At 37.0% G+C, this 20,423-nt stretch overlaps 1 protein-coding gene across 1 annotated transcript in view; it reads left to right on the top strand.

Annotated features, from left to right (window-relative positions):
- LOC104460327 (DNA mismatch repair protein Msh3-like) overlaps positions 1-19,369 on the top strand; it is a gene marked incomplete at both ends in the record, with an annotated part of 34,797 nt that extends 15,428 nt beyond the window's left edge. The window contains 6 exons of the mRNA XM_010077546.1: positions 5,226-5,413; positions 8,909-9,077; positions 12,540-12,604; positions 13,910-14,026; positions 15,694-15,801; positions 19,255-19,369. Of these exons, the coding sequence (XP_010075848.1) occupies positions 5,226-5,413; positions 8,909-9,077; positions 12,540-12,604; positions 13,910-14,026; positions 15,694-15,801; positions 19,255-19,369 (762 nt within the window). The remainder of the gene's footprint in view (positions 1-5,225; positions 5,414-8,908; positions 9,078-12,539; positions 12,605-13,909; positions 14,027-15,693; positions 15,802-19,254) is intronic.
- Between the last annotated feature and the right edge of the window lie 1,054 nt (positions 19,370-20,423).

Genomic DNA, 20,423 nt, shown 5'->3' with positions numbered 1-20,423 from the left:
TGGTCCTAGCTCCAGCCATAGGCTCTCCCTCATTTAGAGTTCCTCACGTGTTGCTGCAGTTGGGAAGACCTGTGCCGTTCTGAGTCAATCTCTAAAACTTTGCTGTCCGCTTACCAGGCTGCTCACCACTTACCTGTCAAACAGTTGCTACAAGCAGCTACAAGTTTGCTGCTTGGCTGCCTACAGCCTCCTTGTGGGATTTGCCCTTTCAGTTTTGCAGTGAATACTTCAGTACTTCACTGTCATGCTCGTCTCTCCTCAGAGGAAAAGGCTGCTGATCAGCTTGGTGCAAAAGTGTTTAGAATCTTTCAGACAAGCTTGTCAATGAGAATGATGATGACAATGTGCCCTTCCCTGGAAGGTATGTTTGATACTTCATGAAGATTGTGTGATTTGCATAAGATTCAGAGAAAAATATTGTATTTCTGATTTTTTTTTCTCTTACTAAATCAAAATTTCAGGAAATTAGTTACCGTTTGTATAGAATGTTAAACATGAATTCTCCCCGTAGCATAACTTATTATTGACTTCAGCTAAAATGTATTAATTTTTTTACATTTTTTCTTCTGTTATAGTGTCATACGCATCTTGCATATACTGTACTTTTTTAAAGAATTTGCATCACAGATATTTTTAGATTTGCAGTACTAAATGCTGATTTGAGCAAATTGTTCCTGTTAAGCTGATTAATATAAATAGTGCCATAACAAGGGGACATACTATCCTTAAAATTAAATACCTCATTTTTCCTAAACCAAAAATAGTATGCTCACTATACTAAAAACATAAAGGTAGTTACTACAGTTTGAAAAGGATGATAAATATATGCTGCATTTCAACTCCCATATTTTTATTAGAAATTCTTTTAACTTGGAGTTGTGAATGGCTGTCAATTGTGGGTCTCTGTGGCTCCCTTTTAGATCTGTTGGAAACAATTTCACTAATGGAAACAGGGCTAAATTGCTTCCATTGTTGTTGAAAGACTGTTAGACCTGGCATACCGCTGTGCATCTTCTATGTGTTCTTCTCAATGGCAGACATACCATTTGATAAACCGTTGGTTGAAACTATTGTTGGGCATCACTGTCAATCCTGCAATTGTTTTTCTAGTGCCAGAGAAGCTGTACCTATCATTGACAGCATTTCAAAGTCAGACTTCAAAAATAGCATTGAATAAGCTTGTGAGAATCTGGCGTGAATTCAGGACTATTAATCCTGCTATATGTAAACAATTTTTACTGTATTTTAAAAGCTTCTAATTTGTAACAAAGTTATATCTTTTGTAAGGTTACTTAGGGTTTAAATGGTATCTGTCCCACTTTAATGAAGCCCCGGGTTTTTTTATGCATCTGTTCTAAATTATCTGTTTGCTTAGTAAATAATTTCTGCAGTGGAGCCATTAGATTTTTGATGCAAAGTCCTGCAGTGTTACTAAAATCAAGCCAGGGGAAACAGGAATACTCTGAATAAGCACAAAAAGGATATTGTTGACCCTTTTTCTTGGGTATTTTGTGTTTAAAAAAGTTGTTTTCAGTAAAGCATGCTGAGTTTCCCATTCTGCAGTGGATTGTAGACGGTAACTCACAGTACGATCAAATAGGTTTTATTTAACTCATTAGATGACAGTTATGGTGGGTAGGCTGTCAGAGCTGCTGTGAGAAGCTTCAGGATGTTCATTAAGCATCCTTTGAGAAATCTCATGATAACTGTCAGGGTCGTTTACAGTGTCTTTTTGTACACAACCAAGTTGGGGGTTTTTTGTCCTGCTGATTTTCTTATGGGTGACACTGCCTTGAAATCTAGCTTCCTGCCCTCGTTGAAGCATCAGCTTCAGCAGCCTCACCACCCTTATTGAAGAACACCTCAAACAGGTGTTCTTGTGTATTCTTAAAATCTTTTCATTTTCCCACCCTCATACAGACAGTGTACTAATTAAGTACTTATTTGCTTTCTTTTTTTAAAGAACAATTTGACAAAAAACCCCAAACAACCACCAATTCAACTGATGTATTTCTTACTGTCCATATTTGCTTGTTCTTCTTCTCTGGACATTATTCTCCTATGAATCACTTAATGCTGTCTGTCAGGGACCTACTTTGCAGTTTTGCATGGCAGTACTTCAGCCTTTGCCTCCTTGAGTACATTGAGTCAAGGGAAGTCTTGCAGAATTTTATCCTTTATCTCCATCAAGGTTGATGATGATGATGATGATGCAGTCAGTCATACTGTATTTTACTTTGACTTTGAGTCCAAGCCTGGATTTGTCAGTTGTTTAGTCTTTTAGACCTTTCCTTTGTGCTTTGAATTCAAATGCCATTGACAGATTTACTGCTTTATTATTTTGTTTTATTTTGTTGTCAGAGCTTTTACAAGATAGAATAAGTAAGTTCCAGATTATCAGAAAGATGTTGATAAATTGCAGCAAGTGCAGGGGAGAACCAAAATTTTCATGAGGCTGAATAACAGATTATTTATGAAGAAAGATTAAAATATTATAGTTTAGTTAAATTGATGATTAAAGGAGAACAGAAGGTTTAGAGATATTTGAAGGGTGTTAACAGCAAAGAGGGAATTGCGTTAGCATAAAAAGAGTAAAATTAGAGATATTGGGATTAATTTAACAGAAGGGGGATTTAGGCTATTGGATAAAACTTTTACATTATGATACTTTATGGATTAGTTTCTGAAAGGAAGTGGTAAGCACTTCGTTTTTTGGAATATAAGTACCTGAGAGTAGACAAAAAGAAAACTCATGCAGAGAAATTGAGCAGTTGCAGGGAAACTACATAATGGGCCTCTCTATCCCTAATTTCCATGGATCTGAAACAAGGAGGAACTTTGGTTTTTCCAGAAACATTCAGAATGTTATCTCTCTGGTGTTCCTGAATGTCATGAAATACCATGGTTAAATTGTATATTCCTTTAGTCATATCTACCAACCTTGCCTGTTTGTAATGACAAGTTTTATTCTTCAGCACACAGCCTTGCTTTGGGTTAGCTAGAGAGTATCTAACAGATACTGGCTTTGTGATTACTTCAGTTACATGGACTTACTTGTGACTGAACACATTTTAAATGGCCAGGAATGTTTTGGTTTGGTTTGTTTTTTTTGTATAACCGTTACGATAGAGCAAATTGGTGAACACAGCAATTAACCTTGTAACTTATTTTCTTTCTAGCCTTATTGTTGTCAGTCACAACTTCCAGTGTCCGTAGTAGATTGCCAGGCTGTGGGCTTATTTGTATCTTTGTGTTTATACAGCCTGGAGGCCACTCTTCCATCACTGGTCCCAGTAGTGACGTGTATTTTATGAGAAGAGGGCTAAGGCTGTAACTGGAGTGTACCTTAATTTGTTTCTTGTGGTTTTCAGAAGGTTGCATTTGGACAGCCTTCATGTTCTGAAGTGCTAGTAGGCATTACAGAGCAGTTATTTTAGGGTTTACATAGGTGGGGAGGGAGAGAAAATGTTCCTTTCCAGCCCAGCATTTTTGTTGATACTTGCTTCTGTTTTTGGGTACAGCAGTAATTTGTGAGAAATAACTACAATGTAATAAATGAGAGAATTGTCTTAATTCTTGCATAAGGGTGTGGGGAAGGAAAGAAAAACAAAAGTTTACCTCTGGGGAGAAGCTGAAAAAGAAGGGATGAAAAAATAAAAATGCAGATATGTTTTATGAAATAGTGATTCACTGAAGCCTGCATGTTCTGTAATCAGTGTTGTGCTGATCACCACAAAATACTGACCAGAAATCCAGTTCTAGACTGTATGTTGCCTGCGTAGGAGAGAGAAAAAAATGTAGGAAGAGAAGGATGCAAAAAGTGTGGCATGCAAGTAATATTCTAGTAGAAGCATTCAGTATCTCCTACCCCCTTTCTTGCATCTCCACATGAGGAAAATAAACTATTTTTTCAGTGTTTCAGTTGACCATTGGGGGAAGTTTAGAAGACTGAAGAAGGAATGTTTCTACAGATCATTAAAATATGAAAAAAATATCAGCAGAGTTATTTATGGGTGACTTTTTTCAAACCTTCTGAAATGGAAATGTCCCAGAGTGCCACCAAGTTCAGCTGGGTTTGAAGGCTTTGAGTGTCTTCTAGGACTGGGTTTCCATTTGGTATGCAAATATGAAGTAGCACAAGGCAAACTTACTTCTGTAAAGACCATTTCTGAATTGCTGTTATGTAATTTATAGGTGGGGCATGAATACCTTAGGTAACTGAGAGTTGAATGGGACAATGGAGTTCGGGGAATTAGCAGCGTGGCAGATGGTAGATTGTTTTGTTAGCGTTGTTAACTGTTTGCAAAATCTTGAGCCTGACTGGTAATTCTTGAAAATGACCAGTAACAAACTGTGCTGACACTGAAGAGCATCTAGAATCTAACAGCAAAATATTTGAGCTGCATCACAAGTAATATTAATGGTTTAAAAAGAAAGACATAATAGTTCCTCTTTTACAAGTCACTGCTTTTGGTAAGGAGCTGCTTTAAGGTAACCAGTGTGCTCCTACTCTGTGGATATCATGAAAGCATTGTATGCTACTGGCACCAGTCTCGGAGATTCCCTTATGATGATGCCCTGGATAGCTGCCTGAAATAAATAGAAAAGTCTCTTTCATAACTCTGTAGTAAGGAGAAGATGAAAGACAAAAGACTGGGTTAGTGTGTCCTCGGCAGTAACCAGCCAGAGGCTGAGGCTGGCAATAGCTACGAGCACTTAAAGCAGTGACTGCTGGTTTTCTCCTTCTGTGTGTTTTTTTGCTTTTCTCTTCTGTGTTCTTGTTCCAAGACTCTCCCTCTCTTTGCCTGACCTTGTCTTTCCAAACCCTCTCTTGCCAAAACAGCAGCTTGGTGATTCAGATAACAGCACATAGATGCACAAGCCCATATGGACAAGTTGTGGTACTATAAAATTACTCATCCTGCTTTTTTGCTGTTTGCATGTTATAAGGCCATTTTTCTGCTATTTGTCTACCGCGTATGTGTTACACATTTCCATCCAGCAACAGGAGTAACGGAGATTAGGTCCCAACTGATTCCTAACAACAATAGTTGAAACAACTAGTATGCTTTATTAAACTTTCTGAATGTGGTAAGAGTATGCAGTTGTGTTACTGTCCATACGTTTTTAACTATTTTGTCTCATTTTCAAAAAGCTAAAAAACCTGTAGGATTTAATGAAAATATAATACACTGTAATGATTTAGACATTGCTTCTCTTCCCAGTGCTCAACCCAAGAGTTTTTCTTGATAGTCAGCACCCTGTCTCGTCTGGACTTGGAAATTCAAGCACTTGTTCCAGTCATACATTCTCATGTGGAAACTCCTCTATTGCAAAATGCACTGTTGGAAATCCCAGAACTTCTCACCCCAGTAAAACATTATTTAAAGATCCTTAATGAAGAAGCAGCCAAGTAAGTAGAGAAAATAGATGAATCTTCTGTGCCTTAGGCTTTCTGACTAAGTGTATTCAGTTATGTGAATTATACATCTTGTTTTAATACACCTTAGTTTTATATTTTTGGTTTTATATTTACATATGTACAGGTTACTTACAGTTAAAACAGAGGTTGTTGTTTTCTATGGTTTATATTCTGTTTTTTGAAGTTAAACTAGGCAAGCAAGTACTTTGCCTAGTGGGTGGCTGCTTCAGGCTGAATATTTTTAAAGTTTTTCCAGCTTTTTTGCAGAATGAATTTAGAGCAAAACCTGTTTTGCTTATGTTGACTTGTTTAACAACTTTTTAATTATTTTTTTAAATAGAAAAGCTATTCCTTTTGAAGAGAGACTTGACCTTTAGCAGAGTGGCTGCTTTACTGTCTTGAATATACCATTTCCTATTTTTGTGCAAATTCATCAAAGCTTTGTGCGCCCCCCCATCCTTTTTAAAAAATCTCGTTACATGCTTGCTAATGACAGAATATGAAGTTTAAGCCTGCGTTATTTGTACCCTTCAGAGCATGTCTGGGATTTGTGCTCTGTTCATGGACTCTCTCTAGAGAATGACCACCTGAGCAACTACCTCAGGCTCTGGGTGTGATCAGGCATTTACCTACAATTGTCTTCCTGCAGTTATGGGGAGGTGAACTGAACCTATGGAGGCTGTCAGCCCTTTTTTGTCTTAATTCTGTCCTTTGTTGGCCAAAGAAAAGAAAATGGTAGACAAAAGAAGAAGATAAGAAAATTGGAATGAATATGCTTTATAAGGGAGAGTGTCTTTAAGTAATCTGTTGTGCAATGTTTCTTCTGAAGAACTGCTGCCCCCATTGTTACCCCTAGATCCTAGTTTTAACCACAGGAAGAAGGCAGGAGGTTTAAGGTGCATAATAGTAAAGCGAGAACATTACTTCAGTAAGGGAAGCATGTGTAAAAACGCTCTCAGGGGACAGGATTTAGGAGGACTACCTTGTGGCCAGTAAAAGTCACTCTCTTTCAGAAAAAAAGCAGTGTAAAATCTTCTTTAAAAGTTTATCTCCTGGTGTTAGGCACGGAGGCAGTGTGTCTGGCTTGCACAACCGAACTTTCTGAGCACTTTACTTTGGAGGTTTTTGGTCTCCTTTCAGTGTAGTTTTGTTTACACAGTATGTTCAGAGGACATTCTGAACACAAACTTAGCATCATCTAGCTTTATATCCAGATCATCCTAAACTTCCCTGCTATGAGCAAGTTTCATTTAACTTTGAACATTTCCTCATGTGTAATATTATGAGGTATAATTAACTGTGATACACCTAGAGATTCTTTGATTAAAAGTTGTGGTATATAGTTTAATGTGTAGTTATATTGGGGCGGCATAGTCTCGATTAAAACAGATTAAAAATACAGATCCAATTTATTTACAAAATCTTTTTTGTCTTTCTCCAGCTGAAATTTAAAATTAAAGAAATTTAAGAATTAAATCCTAGAACTTAATTTAATTGCTTCTGAATTAGAGACAGAGGCAAGGTGAATAAATTTAGAAGTCAAGAAGGCTAGGAATATTTTCTATGCCCATTGGACAGGTGGGATTATGAGATTTCTACTGATGCATGCCATCCAGTTACACTTGTGGCAGGTTATGACAAAGCAGCCTGTTTTTTAATTATATCAGAGTTACTGTAGGTAGGTTTAAAATGTTTTGTTTGGTTTTTTTTTTTTTTCCTGCCACTGTGTTGATGATGGCTAGAATAGTATACAGAAATAAGATACAATAGTATAAGTAGAAGACATCATCACTGATCTGTAGAATGCATATATTTAATTTGCATTTATTCAAGATGATGAAAATTACTTACCTTTTGGTCTTTGTATATCTCAAATTTGTGTGGCATTATTATTTGTACTCAAAAGTCTTTATTTCATCAAAGTCATGATGACTACTCATATACATACATGCACGCACACACGCACTTGCACATGTCTGTATACTGCATCATATGTTAGTTTTATAATGTAGTGTGGATAAAATCCTGTAGTGTTTTTCAAAAGTATTCCTCTGCTCCAGGGGAATTAGTTTGAGATTTGGTTTTTTTTTTTAAACTGTCAGCTTTTGAATTTTTGGTAAGCATCACATAGCATTGACGGTCTTCACAGTCAGATGCTGGCTACTAGCAATCTTTTTTTCCTTGCATTCCCATGGAAACAGGTCTAAATAGCATAAAATTGTTTCTAAAAATGAATATTGTATATTAAAGTGGCATCTTTACTGTCACTTATATAATAACTACGACCATGTAATGCAGAATCAAGCACAGCTTTGTGTTACTTGTCTGTTCACTGGCTCCAGTTGTAGTTTCATTCGCAGGCAAAGGGGTATTGGAGTAGGTAGAATATTTGTCTTTTTATTACTTCCATATTTTATTACTTGCAGTTTGCTAATTACTTGTTCTGCAAATATTAGATTTCAGGGTAATTGTGTAATCAGCTGGTACAGTTTTGTATTTGCTCTAAAATACAAATGTATATTCCAATTAAGTTAGGGCTGATTGCACTACTTTTTATTGTTTGCCTGAAACTTGTAAGTTAAATTTTTGTTATTTATTATGACAACCACATTTTTAATAGCTTGTTCAGCTTCCCAATTTTAAACATTTGAATGACATTGTCTGTTTCGAGTTTCAATCCTGAGCTGAGACAGTGCAGCCAAAACAATTCTGTCATTTTCTGACATTAAGACTAGAAAAGAGCATTGTTTTGCACGTAGTAAAAAAATGTTCTGTTTAATCTTTTCTTGAGAAAAGAAGGAAGCTACTCTGAGAAAACTCCTGAGGACCTTCTTCTTTGATGAAAATCTTGTGGGAGTGATTTTTCTTTGCAATCCTCATGAAAATCTGCCCAAATTTGGTGAAATTCTAAATAATGTCAAAAACTGTGTTAATGGTATGCAGAAATTATCTAGAGCTTCACATTTAATTGTAATAAAGATGTTGTCGGCACTTGGGATGCTCCTTGTTGGGGCAGCAATTGCATTCCAGAATTATGGATTGAGACAGAAGGGAGTGATCTTTCTTGTGCTTCCTTTACATGCTCTGCTTGACTGAGGGAGAACAAACAGAAAGCTGCAGGATGCACATTCAGAGATGGCAAAAAAAACGAGTCAGCAGGGTTTGGTATAGAAGAACGAGCATAATATGGTAGACTAGAAAGGGACAGGTATAGATTGGTTTTGAATACATTGGGACGGGGCATTTCTTGGTGTAACCTCTTAAGGAGTTCATATATGAAGTGCCTTTCTATTTATGTTGTGTGTATGGCAGCTTTCAGTAAATGTGCTGTACTGTGACCAAGTAACAGAAAAGCTGTATTTGGAGGGGAATAAAGCTAGTGTTAAAACAAACGAGAATAACAAATAAGGATATGGATGCAGCAGTAGAATTGGGGAATGTATCTTTGGTTTTACCCTTATTTTACCTTACCCTTCTTGTGGATAGGACTGGAGATAAAACACAATTGTTCAAGGACCTCACAGACTTCCCTGTCATCAGGAAGAGAAAGGAGGAGATCCAGGATGTGCTTTCTAAAATCCAATTGCATCTGCCGGTCATTCGTAAACAGATTAAGAATCCTTCTGCAGAGTATGTTACAGTTTCTGGTCAAGAGGTAATATGGTATCTATTCTGTATGACTGTACCCTTGCTTGTCTAGAAAATAGCTTAAAAGTTACACTTAACTAGAACTCTCTTCATTTAGTATGATACTTGATGAGGTCATTTGAATATAATCTTTGACACAACTTTAAAGAACAGTTTTGTGACAGTGTCACTTTTTTATTTATTAAATCACTTACTTTGGTAATTTAAATAATAAAAACACATTAGGGCAGTTGAATTTGGTTCAGTAATGCTTTGCTTTTCTGTATATGTAGAAATACTTGCATACTTCCAGGGTTAATTACGTGGCTATTAAGTGCTGAAATATTCTCAGAGAACCAGAAAGCACAGTATTAGATTAATTTGAAGAATGCTAAATGATTTGTAAGTACTGATTAAGACTGTAATTTGAAAGATGGGAGAGAAGAGGAAAAGTATTGAAGAATGATAAATGTTATTTTACTTTTAATTCTTAGAAATAGTGATTGTGTACTGGTACTTTGGTTTTCTAAATGCTGGATTTTTTTTTGCTAGATGTGGGCAGGCCATGCTCCAGTGAGCTGAGAAGTTCAGTACAAAAAAAAAAAAAAAACCACATGGCAGATCCTGCCAGATTTGTGCGGACCTGAAAGGAGCTGTGAGGAAGCACTGTTCAGCATTGTCCTTTGGGAACTGAGAGTAGGAAGGCTTGGGAAAATTCTGCAGAAAATTGGGAAAAGAAAGGAGTTAAGAAAGTGAATGAGAGTTGGGGGTAAAAGAGATGAATCAGTGAGGACAAGGAGGGAAGGGGCTGGAAGCAGCCCTCTGTTGCGTTGAGGACCTTGGAGACTGAAAAAGACCCAAGAGACAGCCGGGAACAGACAGGCAGTGCTAAAAGTGAGAGAGAATGTGAGATGGGATGAATTAGAGAGAGCAGCATTTGATAAAGACCTTGGGTGGATATTTATTTTGATAGTGAGGTTGAGGAGTGGAAACGTGTGGCTAAAGAAGTGAGTAGGCCGTCAGCATGGATGCTGAAGTCCAAGAGGAAATGTGGAAGGGTGTGTCTGAGTATTGTCTGAGGAAGGGAAGAGCCAGGATTTTAAAGGTGTCACTCAGGGATGCCTGATTAGGAGGTGGATGCTGACACATGTGAAGGGAAGGAGAAGAGAAGAATTAATCAAAGAGAGGAGAGCATCTGAGGAAGTAGTCAGATGTGAACTAGACAGGAGAGCTTCAGAAAACACCAGTCACTACGCACGTATTTAAGGAAGGAGGACTTCGTAGCAGGGGACAGCTCAGAAACCGTTGCAGTCAAAAGAGATCTATCTTGGTTTATTCATGAAAGGAGCTGCAGAGGTTAGAGATAGGCGTTACTTAATTACATCTAGTATGGGTGTTTCAGAGACATCAAAAGAGGCAGTACAGGAAGGGTTGAGTGGTCAGTGAGGAATGGAAAGACACTAAAGGAATGGAAGTAATGGAGAGGAAATTGTATGGGAGGAGCAGAGTCTCTGAGTTGAGCTCTTTCTTCTTCAGATCTGTATAGTATATTCTTATGTTCTTGTAGCAGTCTGATAGATGTAGTATTCAAACGCTTCTTCACAACAGACCTGAGCAGAAGCAGGTTTGTGGTTTGCTAGTTCTGAAAGAGAGAGAAGCTGCCAGGAAACTGTTTTTATGTATTGTCCTACTATGAACATCTCTTCAGTGAACAGGCCTTCTTTGAGGGCAAAAAAAAAGAAAAAAAAATCAAACTGTTTGTTCCTTTGTATGTACTCCCAAATCCATGATAAAGAATACATGGTTAGATTTTCAGAGCCAGCCCACAGTTTGTTAACTTGCATTTGTTAAGTTCCTGTTAGAGTTCTGATGAAGATCCAGTTGACACATACCTTTTCCAAAATACGAGGTTACATCCATGTCTATGTTGTCTTTTGTTTCCAGACCTCTAGTGTAATTTGTAGTGTGTGCTAAGCAGGATAGAAAGCTGTCCAGAGACGGATAGTATTGCTATTCATTTCAGGAAGGATTTAGAGAGAAATTGCAACATTTGACAAATACTTGCTTCTTGCATTGCATAAGCAGTGCTTTAATCCCAGTTTATTTAATACTGCTGTTATTTGTGTAATAGGGCTAAGAATTAAAGGATGGAAAAAGCAAATGCTTTTGTTGTGTTGAAGAAGATTGCAACCTCTCTGCTTGTTTCTCACTAGCCACACAAGCAAACCAGGCAATTGAACTGTGTTAATTCAGTTAGTTTGGAATTCAGTTAGGCATCCAGCATAGACACAAATGTGGTACTATTTTTGTCTTCCTCTGTTAACACAGCATATTTGTTTTGAGATGAACTTCAGAAAAAATAATACCTGCACATCAGCTACACCACTAGAGGCAGCAGCAGTTGGCGTATTTTCAGATCTTTGCAGATCTTTGCTTCTACCCATTTTCAGTCATTTTATCTCATTTGTATTATGCAATTTCAGGGTTTCTACAGTACCAAATACTTCTGAAGTGTCTTAGGTGAATTAAGAACTAGTGTACTATGTCCTTTCTGGAGTCTTGTGTTCATTTTAGGATTATTCTTCGTGTTTGTACTTGAAGGTGACTGATGGCTATTCTGGTGAGGTGTGGAAGTTTTTATCTGAATCACACTCACTGTAATGCAAAAGCTTTGTCAGAAGAGAGTATCGTGGTCTTCTCTAAAGGTGGTCAGATTCTGGGCTAATCTAATCTCTTCTAGAAATTCATTTTCCAGCTGAATTATTTTATTTGAGAATGCCTCAGTTCTTTGACATCTAGGGCCTCAGGGTAGTGTTATAAAGATAACCGACATGAATCATCTAAAATACCGCAATAAAGACATCATGTACATTTCGGTTCACTGACCCTCTTGCCATTACTCCTGGTTTCCCCTATTCCTTCCCTTTCTGACGCTGAGTTAATGCAAACTTGAAGCCGGGTACTGTAGATAACAGTGCTAGCATTTGAGATGTTGAGGTCTTGTCGGTAGCTATGGCTCAGTGTGAATCACTGATCCTTAGGTAGGAAGGCACATCTCACTGGTAAGGAGTAGCCTCAGTACAGGGGGTATGTAGCGTAGATTCCATGTACGTGCTGAATTCTCCACGAGGCCTGCTCAGGATCAGGTAAGCAAGACATAGTTGCTAGCTTTAGTCTGGTTTTGGCTTGGTAAGGGGAAGGTGAGTAGGTATGTTAGTGGATGGAGGAGCAGAAGGGCAGAGGTGGGACAGTGACATAGTAGGGCACAAGAACAGCTCAGGATAGGAGTTGCCCTTTTGGCAGAAAATGTGTATTTGATAATCCTCAGTTCTGGGGGAGAAAGAACATTAGCATCTGCTCTGCTCAGTCTCTTCAAGCTGAATATGGTTTTCCTCTGATGCATGCAGATTTCTTGATATATGATGAGTTATGGTTCTGTAGCCTTCCTAACTTCCCATGATGTGTAATATAACATTTCTGTTTATTTTAGTTTATGGTAGAAGTCAAGAATTCCCATAAAGCATCTGTGCCATCTGACTGGGTTATGGTTAGTAGGTGTGTAAAATGTCTTTGAAGTTTGTTCTATTTTAATATATAAGAAAAAAATTGTGGTATTTTGGTATTGCAATTAATTATGTACATATTCTCATTGCTCAAGGTGTTTGTGTTTGGGTTTTCTTTTAAACTGAAAACCAACCAGCCAAAATTGTTATGTTAGTTTATTGCCATAATAAGTTGTGGCAAACAAAACCAAACTGAAAAAAATTGAGTTCTTAAAACATTTGTTTTTACATGGCAGATCCTTAGTGCACTATATTACTTGCTTAATCTTTCAAAGTACATATACCGGTATCAAAACTGTGGTCTTGATTCAGATGTGCGTGTAGTTTGTCTTTCATAAAATTTTGATTGTTCTTATTTTATTCAGAAAAGTAAAAGTAGCTGTGCAAATATCTGTGCATCTCAATAAACTCAGTGTATTTAAAATGTCATTTTACTTATTCATACAGACAAGCTTTGCTTGCTTTGGTTCTTTCTGTTATGTAAGCATGATTTTAGATAGTTTTGGATACTTTTTCCAGTAGATGAAACAGAGATGGACTGGCTTCTTTTCAGTCATTTGTTTTTTATTTAAAGGGGTTGCATACCGTAATATTATAATGTGTAGAGTCCAGGTAAATGCTGAATTCTGTACAAGGCCTGGTGTATAATATGTTAGCACAGACATCTCACACCGGAAGCAGGCATAATCAAGGTGATCTCTGAAGTGGTGTTCTAATCACTTATGCAAGAATTCAGTATTAAAAGTGCACAAATTAGAATTAAGATGATTAAGAACAAATTACAGCTAATCTGGATTTTGTAAAAGAATTCCTGAGAATGCTAAAGTGAGACCTTAATGAAAATACATAAATAAATAACAGGTGCCTCAAATAGAAACTATCAAGACAGTCTGTATTTATTAAGCTTATTTCAGGCTTATCACAAAGTTTTCTTCTTTAAAGTTAAATTTTGTCTTGCAGTTTGTTGTATATGCAATCAGTCACATAAAAGTCATCCATTTGTGCAGCATATTGCTGAGCAGAATTCTGTGAAATATATAAACTTCAGTGATACATGCTACATTGTGAAAAACATTTCAAAAGCCTTCTGAAAGGGCAGTGATGCAGTAACCAATCACTTTATTCACAATAAAGACCTCTGGAATCAATAAGTTTGCTACCACAATAAAAGAACATTTTTTTAAACATCCATTTTCAAGGCTCACAGAGAATAAGAAAACTAGTCCAATTTGGATGTAGACAGTGTAACTGCTTGCTTAGTAACCTTGATTTCTTATTTGGCTTTTCTCTCTTCCAGCACAAAAGCTGTCAGCCGTTTCCACTCTCCTTTTATTATAGAAAATTACAGACATCTGAATCAGCTCCGGGAGCAGCTAGTCCTTGACTGCAGTGCTGAATGGCTAAATTTTTTAGAGTGAGTTTACAAAATAGAGTCAGTTTTTATAATTGAAATTTATTTTATTTTTGCTATAAGAACAGAAAAAGAAAGATCTTTATCTAAAAAAAAAAAGTTGATAATTCAATTATGTTGCCTACAACAACTTTAAAGTTAGTAAATTAAAATATTGTTCTTCAATGTAAAGTATTCAAAGGCAAGACCTTTGCAGACTGAGTCTTGAGACCAGCAGTGATGTCTCTAGATTTTAAAATTCTGATGAAAACACACTTATATTAAGTATATAAAGTGGCTCTCAAAACTGGAAAACTAGTATCACAGCATTAGGAACCTAAAAGTATGACTGACTGTTAATGAATGAAACTGAATCTGGTAGTTTTATTATTGAAGTACAATGTAACTGAAATAAAATTATTTAGTATGCAAGTTACCAAGTTCACTTTTAGTATTAATTGAAATAGAGTGTGGCTTTGCTGCTAAGTATGCCATTACAAAAAAAAAATTAAGTACAATTGCAGTATTATTTACAGTTTTTGAGGTAGGTATGTTCAGGGTGTTTGGGCAGTCACTTGAGTGATGGTGGTTCTCCATAGCCCTACATTTTATATGCTAACCTTGTGACTGAGTGTAAGTCTGTTTGCTAGAGAGTAATGGGAGTGTTATTGGCCCTCACAACTGGCACGGAAGACCTCTTTGTATCAGATCAGTTTTGAATTGAGTTATTTGACTATTTAGCAAATGGTCTTTAAAATGGGAATTTGAAAAATATTTCTCAAACTTCCAAATACCTTTAATTTTTCAGGTGTCTAGTTATCAGTTATTTTTTTACTTCTGTGAATTACAGACCCAGTGAAATTGTCCCTCTTGTCATGCAATGATAATTGGCTCACTTTTCAACTGTGCTTTTTTTCCAACACTGCAAAAACTTGCTAAGTTGCTTCTGAAGTTGTCTCGCTTGACATAACTGATGCCTAAGTTTGCCTCCTACTAGGAAACTGGCAATTGTGTAAATTGGTACGAACTAGAACCTTCCAATGCACTCTTCTCCAGATGCGTTCCCTTTATTTGTTTATTTGTGTATTGTATTTTGCTCCCCTACTGTTTTTTTTTAGAAATTATGGTTGAGAGAATTAACTCTACTGAAAGCTGTTCTCCTGGTAACATCATTATTGTACTGGGGGAAACAGTACCATAAGTGGAAAATGAATTATTCATTTTTCTGTTGTAGATAACATATTTTATTGAAATAGCAGAAAACTCCTGTGTTCGGGTACTCTTAGGTTTTTGTGGTTTTTTTTGACTGTAACTTGTGGTTGAAGTGAATTGGCAGTTAGGACTCATTTGCCACTGTGAAAAACCGTGGCATTTTTATAGACCTCATTTAGGCAGCAGGGATCAACTGCAGACCCTTTATATGCTATCTCATTAATTTATTTTTGCCTGGTTTTTTTATGCTTAAAAATCATGCACTGTTACAATGGGAGCATGAAGTCCATCTTGATTAAGATTGTGTCCTTATATTGCAACTTAATACACTGCTGGGAGATTTGAATTTACAGTAATATAGAGACCATAGAAGTCCTATGAGAAGCATGCATGGGGTATTTTTTGACAGTACATTTATATCTGTATGAAATTTTTTTTCTCTTTTCTTCCTCCTGTTATTTTTCCCTGTTTTGGTATAGTCATTTTAGTGAACATTATCACCCTGTGTCTAAAGCAATTGGTCACCTAGCAACTGTGGACTGTCTGTTCTCATTGGCCCAGGTGGCCAAACAAGGAGACTACTGCAGGTAATACATTTTTAATTTTTATTTTGTATTTTATAGGGAATTATAAGGCAGTATTTAAAAAAAATTTGATTTTAATATGTGTATTACGATAAAATGCATTATTAAAATTGTTTACAGTACTTTTAACGTAATGTGATTTTGCAAAGCAACACTTCTGGGCTTAATGCAAATCTGCAAACATTGTAGTTCAAATTTGGCCACTTATGTTTGTCTGTCTACTGTTTGACCTGAGTCTAATAGGTGATATCTCACATACATATAAATGTATGTTGGACTTTGCATGGAGATTTTTTTTTACTTTTTCTTTTTTCCCCCCCAGCAACATCTGAATTTATAATGTCTTTCTAATACCTAAGATTCTAAACTATGTGAGGTATGTTTCAAAGATATATTTTGGGTAAATAATAGGTAAATATTAGTGCAGCTTCCAGAGCAGTGACAATGCCTTACCTAGGATCATGTTTTAGATCTGTGATGAGTTGTGCACCCCTACTGCCCAAGACCCACCTGTGCACAGCATGGGACTCCGGTGGTGCCACGGCTATCCCCCCTGCACTCTGTGGTGGGGAGACATGAACCCTTGGAGTCCTGCTTGGCCACAGGTTGTCCCAGAGCTAACTCCTGAGCCTGTACACCCTGCAGCTTGTGTCTTCCTCCCCACCTCGTGAGCCCACATCTCTTGCACCCACACAGAGCCATGTCAATCTGATTGGGATGCCTTCTTCCATACCGTGAGGTCTCTGTCCCCAGAGGCACTGGGAGTCACTGAGCCACTGCTTCATCCTGCTGAGTGCTGTCCTAGAGGTCAGCATTTACTGTTTATGAGATTTACTGCAGGCACCTCTGCAAGGGCTGTTGGTTTCCAGTCCTGAGCCATTCCCTCTGACAGACAGTCCACATACTCTCTTTTGAAAAGTGCTGTGTGTAACTTCTAAAATTATATTGTCGTGGGGCTACACTGCAAGTGCTTGGACAATTGCTTAGGAATAACCACACGACGTCGTAACATTTGAGACTTGTGGAAATACAATAAATCATGTATTAAATGTATGTGGTTGAAGGGAAATCAACTTATATATGCTTTTATACAGCATTAAAGATAATTCGGTCACTTCTGCACTCTTAGGATCTTGTGTGCCTCTATCAAAATCTCTTTGAAAGTAATTGCTCAATTATTTCTGTATACTCAGATGAGAAACCAAACAGAAATCTGATTAATTAACTGTGTGGAGTTTAAATAATTCACTGAATTTTAACGAGTAGCTTAGAGTTTATAAACTGGCAGGAAGGAAACTTCTTGGTGAAACTTCAGCTGCAGGGAGGGTGTCAATAATTAGTTTTGGAGGGCTGCTGAAGGAAAGATGGGACTTTCATATTAACTAATTTAAGTATTTCAGAGGAATATTTTTTGATTAAGCAAGGATTGTTTCCTTTCACCTGAGGCATGTAAATGAGTTGTGAAGTCACTGCTCCACACAGTTGTTCGAGAGAGGTAAGCACGTCTTACAGTTTTGAAGTGGCTCAGGACCCCTGTGTTGGGAGACTCATCCTTTACACAGACAATGTATAACATCAGGGCTCTCAGTCAGCAAAGTTAGGTACCTAAAGATGATGGTGTAGGTAGCCCAGAGATGGTAATCTGATGTTTGAGTATCTACTCTGCAGACTGTGAATTTGTTTAAGGTTACAGACTGCTATTGAAAAGGTAGTACGTGGCTAGAGAACATGTTATTCATTCCAGAGCAATTTACTTTTTTTTTTTTTTTCTTTTTTCCTCTTCTTGTCTTACTGCATGACACATGATTGTCTGTGGGAACACAGGGCAGGGAAGACCTTTTGAATGACTGGCTGACCCCATTTCTGCAGGCCCCATTGTCTGAAACCAGAACAGGCAGTCAGTAAGGTTCATGACATCCTGAAACTACATCCTTTCACACAGCCACATGGAAGCAGGCTACATGGAAGCAGGCTTGAGCAGTTAAAAAAAAAGGGAATTATTTCCAAAAAATTGTAAAATGGCAGATGGGTCATTTAGCTGTCATCTCCGTCTCTTGAATGCAAAGTGGAAAGGTACAGGAGGAAGTGCTCTTCCCTTTTCAGACTGTCACATTACAGCTCCAAACGACTTATTCATCCAGGAAGTTAAGGGTGAAATTTCCTTTCTTTGTCTCCAAGGCCTAAGACTCTGCCTGTATTGGTTTCATCTCAGCTGTACAACTACTGGAAATATCTTTATGATAAATAAACCACACCGTATCAGCTTGCACCTCCTTCCCCAGTGCTTTGTGTTCCTAATATGCCATTTCTTTTATCTCCATTTTCCTTTAAAATTGCATCATCCTTCAACCCAAGAAAAATCACGCTCCCAACATCTTCTCATCCCTCTAAAGTCCGCTCAAAGTATTAGGTAATTTGCAGTAAAAAAATTCTGTGGCCTTATTCCAGTATTCTCTCTTTCACAGCTGCTGCTGCTTTCCTAAGTTACTGCTCTTATTTCAGAGTGATTGTACTTCTAGTGTAAGAAAATGTTGCTGAGACATGAAACCACATTTCCCCCTCCATCGAATGCTCTGCGCTTCAGTTTACAATGAAAAAGTAAACCGAAGTTGCAGTGAACAATAAGAAATAGTAGTGATAATTTAGTGGAACATGCTTCTTTTCCATTTTTTCTTCTGTGAAGAACATGCAGCTCTTCAGACATGGACATATGTAAATTAGAATTATATGTGTTATATTAGTAGATATGTAGACAAATTTGTAGCTAAGATGGAAGCATTTCAGACAAAACTTTTACGTGGTTTGGAGATGAGAGGAAAAAAGTAAGTAGTATTGATCTGGTTTGCATACTAATTTGTAAAAAGGTACTGTCATTTCAGTGTTTCAACTTAGATAGTAAGGTCTTTCTATAGGCTGTTACTGTTTGATGACTCTTGTACATATTTGTAGTTGCTGTCATTATGAGAGCTGCTACGTTTGTAGGAGAGTTAGAGCTCTGTCATACTGTATTCTTTGTTTTGTATTGTTTAATGTGTTATTGGTCATAATGTCCATCATTGGACAATTTTCTTTACTCCCCCTGCTTCAGTTAGGACTTAATGCAGTAACAGGCTGGACCAGTTCATCAGCAAGGTCATTGTCAGAATATGAAACGTGTCTGCAAAAGGTGGCACTTAATATTAGGGCACACATAAATAACTGAAAATATTCCTGAGGTAATAAAAAAAGGAAGAAAATGTTCTAAAAAGTCTTTATCCAACCAACAATGCTTTTTTATAACTGAATGAAACCAAGTAATTCTTCAGAAATATTTGATAGCAATAATTTATTTTTGCCATTTGGATTTTTTCACAAAAATCTACATCAGAGAGGACTCTCCTGCAGGCTTTAGTTACTGTAGTCCTTAAATAATCAGTTACAGTGATCATTACAATTAATGTCTCTTTCTGTTTGCAGACCAACTGTGCAAGATAATCGCCGAGAAATAATTATAAAAAATGGGAGACACCCTGTGATAGATGTACTACTGGGAGAACAGGATCAGTATGTTCCAAATACCACTAACCTTTCAGTAAGTACTCAGATACTGTTTGAGCTTCAAAATCATTCAAGGGAAGGAATCTGGGATTTGCTTCTTGGCCAGGAACTTAAAATAAATAATGTAATCATACAGCTGTCTGCTTGGTTGCATTTCAGAGAGATATTGCTAGACATGGCCACATCTATTTTGTCCTTTTTCTGTTATCTTGCAGGCAGATGCTCTCTTTACAACCTTGTTCAGTCTTAATGGCATAAATAAAAGAAAGATGATTTCAAAATTAGGAAAATAAAAGTTTTAAATGGTTATTTTTTAAAAAATCAAATAAATAACTACAGGGGTTTCTTAACAGCTTCATCAGAAGGAGTCTGTATTTTGTCGTAACTTTATCGCAATTTTGTGGCGTTTTTTAACGTACAAAATAGCAACAACTGAAGTTTCTGTGTAACTTGTTATGGGCTCAGTTTTCCAGATTAATTCTAAGATAGGTCAGATATTTTTTTAGGTATTTCTCTACTTTTTCTTTTCCTTTCTTTCTGGAGGTATTAATTTTGTACAGCCTTTCTTAATCTGACAAAGCAGACTTGGAGCTCTGACTCTTCACTATGTAGTATCAAGTCCACACTCTGTGGACTGCGCATTAGTTGTAAGAAGCCTTTCATAGTAGCGTATGATAAAGATCGCCCCCTGCAAGGTGCAGTTTACAGGCTGTACATTATCCATAAGTCTCCCTCTGTCTGTTGTTTTCTGCAATAGAGAAGGATGTTGAGAAGTAGTAAGACCATTACTTGGTTGGCATTGTCAATAGGTCAAAGAAAGTAGAGGGGCTACTTCTTAACATTTTCTATCCAACGTTTCCTAAATTGTGTGACCTAAATTACCTAAAATTGATATAAAGATGCAGTTACCATAGGTAGGAAACATTGCTGTATTTTATTTCACATATCTGTTTCTGATAAGCATATTTTAGTTTGTTTCCTTCTCTTTTCCCTGAAGAACTAAAATCTCTTTTAAATTGCACTTAGTTTTGACATTTTTTGTTAAATCACAGAATCACAAAATCACAGAATATTAGAGATTGGAAGGG

Source organism: Pterocles gutturalis, unplaced genomic scaffold (assembly GCF_000699245.1).
Source record: "Pterocles gutturalis isolate BGI_N339 unplaced genomic scaffold, ASM69924v1 scaffold50753, whole genome shotgun sequence".
Taxonomy (NCBI): Eukaryota; Metazoa; Chordata; class Aves; order Pterocliformes; family Pteroclidae; genus Pterocles; species Pterocles gutturalis.
The sequence above is the reverse complement of the archived record's forward strand: the minus strand, read 5'-3'. Positions and strand labels throughout refer to the sequence as shown.